The sequence below is a fragment of the Polistes canadensis genome, unplaced genomic scaffold (assembly GCF_001313835.1).
Source record: "Polistes canadensis isolate GaletaPanama2010 unplaced genomic scaffold, ASM131383v1 scaffold_84, whole genome shotgun sequence".
In the NCBI taxonomy this organism is placed as follows: domain Eukaryota; kingdom Metazoa; phylum Arthropoda; class Insecta; order Hymenoptera; family Vespidae; genus Polistes; species Polistes canadensis.
In genome coordinates, this window is record NW_014569631.1 from 243,382 (window position 1) to 254,132 (window position 10,751).

General features: G+C 27.0%; 1 protein-coding gene across 3 annotated transcripts in view; it reads left to right on the top strand.

Annotated features, from left to right (window-relative positions):
- LOC106786827 (regulator of G-protein signaling loco) overlaps window positions 1–9,483 on the top strand; it is a 15,204-nt gene extending 5,721 nt beyond the window's left edge. The window contains exons 5-16 of one of the 3 annotated variants that reach the window (XM_014748634.1): window positions 1,723–1,833; window positions 1,973–2,197; window positions 2,358–2,578; window positions 3,032–3,224; window positions 3,563–3,772; window positions 5,517–5,790; window positions 6,522–6,670; window positions 6,774–6,857; window positions 6,963–7,107; window positions 7,195–7,286; window positions 7,656–7,982; window positions 9,381–9,483. In XM_014748634.1, the coding sequence (XP_014604120.1) occupies window positions 1,723–1,833; window positions 1,973–2,197; window positions 2,358–2,578; window positions 3,032–3,224; window positions 3,563–3,772; window positions 5,517–5,790; window positions 6,522–6,670; window positions 6,774–6,857; window positions 6,963–7,107; window positions 7,195–7,286; window positions 7,656–7,982; window positions 9,381–9,395 (2,046 nt within the window). In that variant the 3' untranslated portion in view covers window positions 9,396–9,483. Of the gene's footprint in view, window positions 1–1,722; window positions 1,834–1,972; window positions 2,198–2,357; window positions 2,579–3,031; window positions 3,225–3,562; window positions 3,773–5,516; window positions 5,791–6,521; window positions 6,671–6,773; window positions 6,858–6,962; window positions 7,108–7,194; window positions 7,287–7,655; window positions 9,084–9,380 lie in introns of those variants that run through there. The other 2 variants (XM_014748633.1, XM_014748635.1) reach the window with 2 other exon arrangements.
- Window positions 9,484–10,751: the final 1,268 nt, after the last annotated feature.

Below are 10,751 nucleotides of genomic sequence, written 5' to 3' on the forward strand. Positions count from 1 at the left end.
TCACATTTCCTGTGTTATAATTTAGATTTATTTTATAATACTTTATACATATATTTATGACTTTGTATATATATATATATATATGACTTTCTCTCTCTCTCTCTCTCTCTCTCTCTCACTCTCTCTCTCTCTCTCTCTCTCTCTCTTTCTCTCTTGTATTTTATTTTATTACTTGTACGCGTTGTGTTGCATTTATTAGAGACACACGGTCTGTAAGTAAGGTTGTAACAACTCTCGAGCGCGTCCCATTAAAATACATGGGAAACTAGCAGGACTTGAATTGAATATCGCGTGGGACTTCTGTGTATATTCTCACGTTGTTCACCATGGAAAAGGCATCATGCAACAGGTGTTTCGTGACGAGCCAACGCAGATTCTTATCGAATTGGTCTTGTTAGTGTTGCATATAGTCCACGCTTTTCTTTTTTTTTTTTTTATGTCTTTTTAAGTAATGATTTGCACCTTTCTTGCAAATTCCAAATCAAATTGATTTATAGATAGATTTTATTTTTATTATTGTATAGAATTCACAAGTATTTTCTTTTTCTTATTTTCTTTTTTTTTGTTAGTTATGGTGCAATGAATTTGCACTTTTCTTAGAAATTTCAAGTGGAACTGATTCGTGAATTAATTTTATTGTTAGCATTGTATAAAGTTCACAGTTTTTTGTCTTTTAAACTTTCGATTCAATTAATTTGTACTTTTCCTGCATATTTTTCGAATAAAACTGACCCACAAATTAATCTTATTTGTAGTGTTGTATAAAATCCACAGTATTATCTCGTTTTTACTTTGTTTTTTTAAGATTCTATTCAACAAATTTGCATTTTTATTGCAAATTACAAATTAAATTGATTTAAAAATTGATTTTATTGGCTGTATATAAAGTTTACATTCTTTTTTTTTTCATTTTTAACTTACGACGCAACGAATTTAAGCTTTTTTTTTTACAAATTCCAAGGGAAACTGATTTCACAAAAGAATTTAATTCAATGAACTTTTTTGTCGGTAGAAAATTGTTTCTTTCTAAAATTTTGAGCTCCAAAGAATATTGTTTAATATTCTTTTTGTTTTTATTGTACGACCACACATAAAACTATACACAGTATCGTATAGTTAAGTTCTTTAAAACTCTCGTCTATTTAAACAGGAACTGTTAATTTGACTATTAATACGCAACCCTCCCGTTCTTTCAACATCGTTCACAATGCATAACGGAGCACGCCAACTTCGTTCTCTTATGCTGCTTTTACGGTCATTTGTTACGGATAAAATGTAACACATTTTTTTTATTTTGTTGTTGTTCCTTTTTCCCTTCTTTTTTGATTATATTTTTATATCGTCGTAATTTAAAATGATTGCTTCCTTTGTAAAATTATGGCATGGTAGTACAGAATCGTGTGAACAAATTTGATTTTTATCCTTGTAACGAGTTGACTGAAAAATTCCTCTGCTGATAAATATTTTTAATATTTCATATATTTTCTTAAACAAATTGGCTTAAATTTTCGTACAACCTATAATGTACAATCGTATGCTTGCTTGGAAATTGTTGTTAATTTAAATAAAAAACATATATTAAATAACACAATAATTTAAAATAAATTATTTCTTTATAATTATATTGCGGAAGTATAGAATAATGTGCCCAAATGTTCATGTTATATTTTATTATAATTTTAAATAATTCCTTTTATTTTTCTTTTATTTTTACAATTACAGCACGGAAGTACAGAATCATGTGACAAAGTTAACGATTGTAAGAGTGTACATACTTGGGCTAATGGATTTGAAAAATTGTTGGGAGATCCGAAGGGTTTGCAGACGTTTGCAGTAAGAATAAATTTATTTTTTTTTTCTTTTCTTGTGTGAAAGTACTTAAGTGTATAAAATAAACGTTGTGTTGTATTAATTTTCAATTAAAACAATGTTCGCAAAATAATTTTGATAGTTTGTATTTACTTTTTTAAAGGAATTTTTGAAAAAGGAATTTAGTCATGAGAATATTTATTTTTGGGCTGCTTGTGAAAGATATAAGGATACGGAAGACTCAATTAGTCGTTGTAGATTAGCTTGGCAGATTTACCAACGTCATTTGTCAAATACTGCTGCAGAACCAGTTAATGTTGACAGCCATGCTTCTGGACAAATTACGCAAGAACTTCTTAATGAGGCCCCTGCGGATCTTTTTTTACAAGTATGTAATAAACCAAATTTTTTTGTATATTTCATATTTTTTGTTTTTTGGTCAATTTTCAAATCATATAAACGCGTGACAGTTATAATTACAAAACAAAACACTTTGTAGGATTTTTATTATTTAATTTTCATTTTTTGTGGGTATTTTTTTGTCATAGGCACAAAAGCAGGTGTTTAATTTAATGAAGTTCGATAGTTACCCTAGATTTCTAAGGTCTGAACTTTATCGTCATTGTTTAGAAACAGGAAATAGTGCTATCAATATAGAAGATTATGATTTAAATCTTATTAGTTCACCTAGCGTGAAACTTAAGAAGAGCCATTCGGATGCGGAAGACCGTTGCCGGAAATCTATTCTTCCTTGGCATAGAAAAAATAGGTAATTATTATTTTACCTCTATACCAGCGTTTCTCAACCTTTTTTTTTTTTTTACTGTACGAATCAACACATTTATTTATTATACATTTCTATTTCTTTTTAAATATATTATTTTATAAATTGGATAAATATTTAAAAATACTAATCCAATAAATAACAGTCTTCGTAATGGCTTAAGTGTTTATAATATAAAATTTTTAATAAACTGATAAAAGTGAAGTCACTGAATATTATTGTTATTGTTATTCCAATATTCTCACAAACTCGAAGGAACATTCAACAATAATATTCCGGAGAATTTCTTACAAATTAATAACTTTTTTAGCTTTAGTGTAAAATAGTATCATTGTGTATCTTATTAAAAATTTAATCCATAAAAGTTGAGAAACGCTGCTCTAAATTATAAGCAATTTAGATAATATAGATTTATATTATACAATTTTACATTTACAGATCAAAATCGAAAGATCGCGGTGAAACAGAGTATAATAAAGCCCCCAACCGAAGTGAAACTATATACAAGAGTTTTACTACCATCAAGAGAGAAGCAGAAGGTAATAACAATGAGGATAGCGTATCTATATCTAGTAGCAGGTCCTCTTTAGCGTCATGGGATTTGGCATTGAGGCAATCATTTAACAAACATGTAAGTATTATAACACACATATTTAAAAAAAAAAAAAAAAAAAAGAAATTTATATTATTCAGATTCTATAATACTGATATTGTGTGGGGGAAAATATATTTTTTTTTTATTATAAAACACCTCAACACAAATCTTTATTATTCTTTACATATGAAACAAAAATTATATGCAGTTATTTAAACGTGTGTTAGTTTATAGTATTTCAAGTTGATTAATTCAATTTACTATATTTAATTTAATAATATCGTATATTGAGTATGGCTTTAATATCAGAGAAATAGATATTAAATTATTATTTATTATTCTCATATATGTGAGCTAGTTTGTATAACTTGTAGTCAGTATCGTCCTGCGAAGGACAGTTGAATGAAAAGAAAGAAGCTCGCAGCAAATGTACCGGGTTGTGTCGAGTAATATTGTCTGACGGGTCAACTACAGTAGTGCAGACTAGCCAAACTGAGAGCATTAAAGATGTGGTTACTCGCCTCCTTGATAAAAGAGCTCTTCGATATACTAACTATGATGTTGTTATGATAGCTTCACAAGAGGTTTGTGTCTCTTTTTTTTTACATAATGCAACTTAAAAAGCGGTGAAATGACTAACACAAATCAACAAATACGTTATATTTGTATGCATTCAGGCTGATATCGCTAAGCACACTTATATTGAAATTGTTAGAAAATAGATAAAGACTATGGGATATGTTGGTATTTTGCACGTACTGTATTATTCTCTTTCTTTCTTCCTCTTTCTTGGTTCTATCAGCGAATTTTATATTGCACATATATTGTCATGAAAGTGAGGGGGGGGGGCCGATCTAGAAATGCTTAAATATTCTCTGACTATGTGCAATTAATATCAATATGATAAGCATAATTTTGGAAAAAAAGCTTTAATGGAGTTTATATTAAGAATACAATAGAATGTTGATTATCTAAATGAATTGGGAAACAAATCCATTTCGTATAATCAGTCTGAGAGAATCAAATTCCTAATAATGTCATAAATTGATTAAAAATTAAATAATTTTATAATCTGAATGGTTTATATTGAACGAATACATATCTAATAAAAAGAAATGTGCAATATCTAAAGTGTATTTAGATACTGCCAAGTTAATATGATGAAAGATATTTTTTCTAATATGAATATTTGTATTATATCTATTTCATTTTTTTTTTTGATGTTCTGCTCATTTCAAAGCAATATTCAATGCATTTACAGCTTCGCTATGTGTTCGAATAGTGCTATATTTCCTCATATCTTCATTTATACTGACATTTGTATTGTGTGATCGAACACTTCTATGCCAAATATAATAAGTATTCGTAAAGAAGTTGACCAGAGGACTTGAGTAGCTCAATGGTTAAAGCAGTCACTTGGTAAGCAAAAGATTCTAGGTTCGAATCCTGGTTCGGTCAGTTTTACGACTCAATTTTTTTACGAATACTATAGTATTATCATTTATGTTAAGCACAAATAAAATACAGGTAACCCCCGAAAAACACGGTACTTGAAGAACACGAGTTTCAAAGATACCTTCCCCCGAATTACACGGTTTCAAACTACACGATTTTCGAGTAATTCTTTTGAAAAAGAATAAAATACATATATTATTTGATATAAAATTATTTCCAAACAACAACATCTTTATTGTAATAATAAAAATTTAAGATAAAACGTTTTTTCAAAACTAATTAACAAATTAATTTGAATTATGTAATACAAGATTTCTTAGAAGTGTTTACCAATATGATTTCAAAAAATATAAATTTTTAGTTTTATATTTAATGAAAAAAAAATTTTGGACGTAACGTTTTTTTTTTTTATTTTCACGCTTGAAATGGAATCCTGTTTTTTGTAGTCTCGAACAACATGGTTTCAAAGAACACGGAACCAATTAATCGTATTCTTTTGGGGCTACCTGTAATATCATCATCCCTCATAATTTCAAGACTTGGATTATTTTTATCTATATTCATCCATTCTTAAATAGAATGATATCTAATTTATGTATTAATTTCAACACCAATCTTTTTCTCTTAATAGTTATTGTATATATTAAATCTATATATATGAACATTCAATTTAATTTTAATTTTTTTTTTAATGGTCATTCAAATTATCGTTATTCAGATAATCAATACTCTACTGTATAATTTTAAATATACCGGTGGTTTAAATATTGCTAATGCCTATAATTTAATGTATATGAAATATCATATATGTACACTGTGTTATAAATTTATTATATGACCCTTATTATAATTAATAATTTCATTTATTTTCAGCCAATGGATATAAAATATCCTTCTTCAGTATTAGCAGGACAAGAGGTAGAAGTTGTACCAACAAAAGTTTTAAAAGTTGATTTACCTTCGCGTAGAGTAATCACTGTGATTGCACATAAGGGAAGAACCCTTAAAGAAGTACTAAGGCCTCTTTTGAATAAATATGGTTTCAATTTGGATTTAATTAATATTTGGAGTGAAGGTCATCGTGTTTGTATGGACATATCAGCTATTAATGCACCCACAAGACTTACGCTGACTATAAATAGTGAAGGTGAAGTATATACATAAATAAAAACATACAAGTATATATACAAATATATATACATGTATATATACACCTAATTCTGTTTTTACACGATAGATACGTTCCCGAAAAATACGTGTAAAAAAAATTCGTGTAAAAAAATATATTGCATCTATGGAAAAATAGAAGATTGGTTCCAGTCCTAAGAAATCAGCAGAAATAATACAATAAACCATAAGTTTTCATGTTAGGACTTTAAACATTTTATTTCGTAAAGATTGCATATGTAAAGTAAATTATCATTTGAAAAGAAAAAAAAAATGTCACTAATTTATGAACAAAAAAATTAGGCAACATAATATGAGTTACGCATAAAAAGATTTTATTGATTGTCTAATTGCAATCTGCGTTTTTTCGCAAACGGCTGAATATATACGTCATGTTTAAAGGCACAATGAATATACTCATAGACTACTACAAGTGTGCAAAATTTGACAATAATCTGAGATGTGCGATATTGTAGGCTAAGGGAGGGGTTAATAAAACAAAGGTTTTAAAACTATAACTTACTATTTATTGATTTTTACGTAAAATTAATTCCTCGTCTTCAATGTCGCAGTTATAAAAATAAAAGTAAAGCAAAATTTACTTCTTAGAATTTGGGTTGATCATGTTAAATCAAAAGAAGTTCGTGTAAAAACAGAATTGGGTGTATATATATCAATTTTTTTCTAAGAATTTATTGATTATAATTTTAGATGCCCAAAGAGATCCAGCTTTGGTCAAATATTCCGATGAAATATCACGCGGACAACCAACCTTAGATGAAATAACAAATAAAGTATTCGAAGAATTGTTAGTAGGAAAAAGTGCAAGCAAATATCAATACAACGAAGGCTCGTGTAAAGTATGTATTCTCAACAAATACAAAAATCTATTTAATTTAATACATATATACATATTTTATATTAAAAATTATTATGTGTTCTTTTTTTTTTTTTATATCGCAGTCCGACGATCAACGTTCCGAAGGTTCTTCTATACTACCAAGTAAATTTTTTGTTCGTGATTCTACTATGCATGGAAAAAAGAAGGTATGGTTCAATAATTTTTTTTGTATAAAAATTCTATTTATTATGTGACACACACATTAAAGTAATTATTATAAGATATTAAATTTTTATTCCAACACGTTTAAGATGAAATCGAAGTATACCACAGGAAGTGAAAAAAATGGTACTACAGAGTCAGTTAGTGAAGAAACTTCTAGACCTCATCCTCCTCTTATCGCAAAATGGCGTAATGGTGTTAAATTGCAACTTCCTGGAAGGTTTGACGGTGATGGTAAGTTCTTAATCTTTGATGAAAATTTTAATTTATTATATTGAATGAATATATATATATGTACTTGAAAATTTTATTTTGTTATAGATTTATATGAAGGATTAAAAAGGGCACAACGATCTAGGTTGGAAGATCAAAGAGGGACAGAAATTAATTTTGAACTGCCGGATTTCTTAAAGGTAAACAAAACATATACTATATTTCAAATCATTGCTATAATTGGGATAAGTTTAAAAAAAAATCTGTTTACTCTTAAAATGATATAAAATTAATTGAACACAAAATGGATTTTGATAATCGCGCATTCCTGCATAACTTATCCCAATTGATAAATAGATTTAAATCATCTAGCAATAGGAAAAAAAGGAAACATTAATTACAAAAGATCATATTAACAGTTTATAAGTGTTAAACATCATATTAACTGCTAAAAAAAAAAAAACAAAAAAATATTCTATGAGAAATGTTGTCATGCTTACATTCACCGTAATCTTAAGTTCATTGTCATAATGCATTTCGACTCTTAAAGCTATGAAATTACTAATCAGAACAAGGAAAATGGGAAACCTTCGGATCGCAACAAGGTTCGAAGAGCACGAGTAACACCTACCAATTGCGAGGGAACCACAAAATTCTATGATACTGGAGAAGAAAACGAAGTATCCACAGGGCAAGAACGTTCTACTTATTTAACAAATGGTAGAATCGTTGAACGATTAACAACAGTGCCTGATACAATAGAATCTGTGAGTAAAGGTCTTGATTCGTCATTTACTTTGGATGGAACTATAGTTGACGGGGATCAGACTATTGTTGAAAATGGATTCCGTACGGATTCAAAATATCAAGAGTCATCAGTCTCTATGGATAGTCAGGTATCACCTACTAAATTATCAAAACCACCACCTCTACCACCAAAACCTAAAAATCTTGTTATGAATGTAGTAAAGACTAGTTATATTATGACTTCAAAGACAATACAAAAATCTCCAAAGGAGAGTTCTATTAATAATCAATCGGAATCCTGTCAAAATAAAAATGTTATTCTTTAACTAACATTTTATTCATTATAATGACAATATCTCGATATTTAATATTTTAACAACATTCAATTCTCCTTTGAAATAATATATATATATAAACTTTCTTACATTTTATATCTATATATGTTTATATAGATAAAAACAGTCGACAGATACTAGATTATTTTCATATATATATATATATATCTATGAAAAATTGTGTTCGTCTAATTTCTATATTTATATAGAAATTCTAATGAAATTAACATAAAGAGGCCTTATAAATATTAATAAGTTAATGTGTCCGTGGATGAAATCGTTTTTTATTTCTATGATAAGAAATCGGTGAAAGTGTATGGAGAAAAAATGAAAAGAAAAAATAAAACTCAGGAATAATTGGACGGTGCTAGACGCGCAAGTATGACCATTAAAAGATTTTTTTTTTTAATGACAACTCATAGTTCTAACTTTTCTTGACAGACAATAATAATAATTAAAATCATCTTTACTAATAAATCTTTATTTATTTTTTTCCTAAATACAAATTGTAAATGCTCCAAAAATTATTATTGTCGCCTTTGAAAATACTCCTTTTGTAATTTAGGCAAAATTTACAAACAAACAAAATTTCTATATGTATATTATGATCATATTTAGAATTATGTAACTACATGCAGCTGTGTTAGCATTAGCTTCGTACGTGCCTTTTAAAATTAACGATACTTTTCATGTTAAGATCGAGAAAATATCACGACAATGTCGTAATCGTTATATTTATAAATTTATGATATATTGTTACATTCCTGGTTGTACAGGACACGTTAGGAATATTTTATTATATTTATAATCGACGCATGTGTTGTTACATCAACGATTTTTAAAAAGAAATTTGTGAAAAGTGAAAGCGCACAAATTTTTTACACGAATAAATAAATTATCGAAATTTCGTTTGGAGATATTGTACGATTAATAATTTTTCTTGCCTTTGTAATATCAAATTACTAATATCTAGATAATATTAATATTCTTCTACTATAAATTTGTTCTATTTAATCAATTACTAATTTAATTAATTTAATTAAATTAATTATCTTTTTCTATACATTCATTTACAAAAGATTAACATCTGTATAATTCTAATTATGTAGATGCTATTGAGTTCAGAAAAATTCAGATATTTTTTTCATTTTCAAATTCGCTAAATTAAATGCATATTTATGCACTAGTAGTGATTTATTACTTGTCTTTCAGCGTTACAAGGAGTAAAATATAACGGACCAATACGAGGAAAAAAAGATGAATTAAAATAAATAATAAATGAAACAAATAAAATAAATAAATTCGGTAAAGCACAAATAAAAATAATAATTAATACTTATCTAAATAAATAATATAAATCAAACTTAATAAAAATTTATATGCTCAAAAAAAGTCGCGAATTGTTCAAATTATCCATATATTTAATATACTTAATAATATCGAGTAAAAGATAACAAAAACTTTTTTTTACATAATTGAATTATTTGTTATCTCTTTAATATATCTCCACGTTTTAAATGGATAGAAAAGAATATTTTAAAAGATAATTATAGTTCAATAATTAAATTATACATTTCCGATTGGTTTCACATTTTCTGAAGATAGATGGCGCTACAGTTTTGGCGCGCGCATATAATGTCGTTGTTAATAGACTCCTACAGATAAACGATTAATTTCAAACGTTAGTATTATGAAAGGCTAACAATTAATCGTCATATTGGAACTTGATTCCAACCTAATAATATCAAATGATAGTTCTCTATTTGTCATGTATACGCCCTTAATTTTGCTTGTCAAACAAAATTCTCACGTCGTCATACCATCTCGTCGAGGTAAGCACACTATTATTATTATTATTATTATAATTATTATATTTTTCTTCACAATCACATGTTCAAATGATAGATACATGTTTAATAAATCGTCTATTCTTTAACAAATATTTGTATTAAGTAGCACTTATTAATTAGATTAATTCTTTGAACATAACCCTTCAAAACAAACGTGTGATGTTTATTATAACGGCTCTTATTGTTTATTTAAGATTAATAGATAACGCGTTGTATTAGTAAATATGGAGGAGAACTTTCTAAGTTCAAAGGGCAGGTTGTTTGTCAAATTTTTGTTGCTTTAAAAGTTCTATATATAAATTTTTTTTTCTTTTTCTATTAATTGGGTGACTCAATACATACATATACGTACGTATTATATATATAATTTTTTTTTCTTCTCTATACATTTTATAAATGTAAACTTTATACAATTTTGGTAACTCTCCCTCTACTCTTTCTCTCTCTCTCTATATATATATATATATATGAATATAGATATATATCCAATTTTATTTATTACCCAGTAAATAATTCTTTTTCTTATTATTACATTTTTTTTATAAATAATAAATATTCATTATTTATATATGTATATATTTTTATATTTATTATTGAATGAATATATATATTTATTATTTATATAAATAAATAAATAGATATGAACTCCGAAAAACAGCCCGAACAACCAAAAGCTGTTTAATTAAATTGATCATCGCTAATAAAATTATATAAACACACAATAAATAGACAA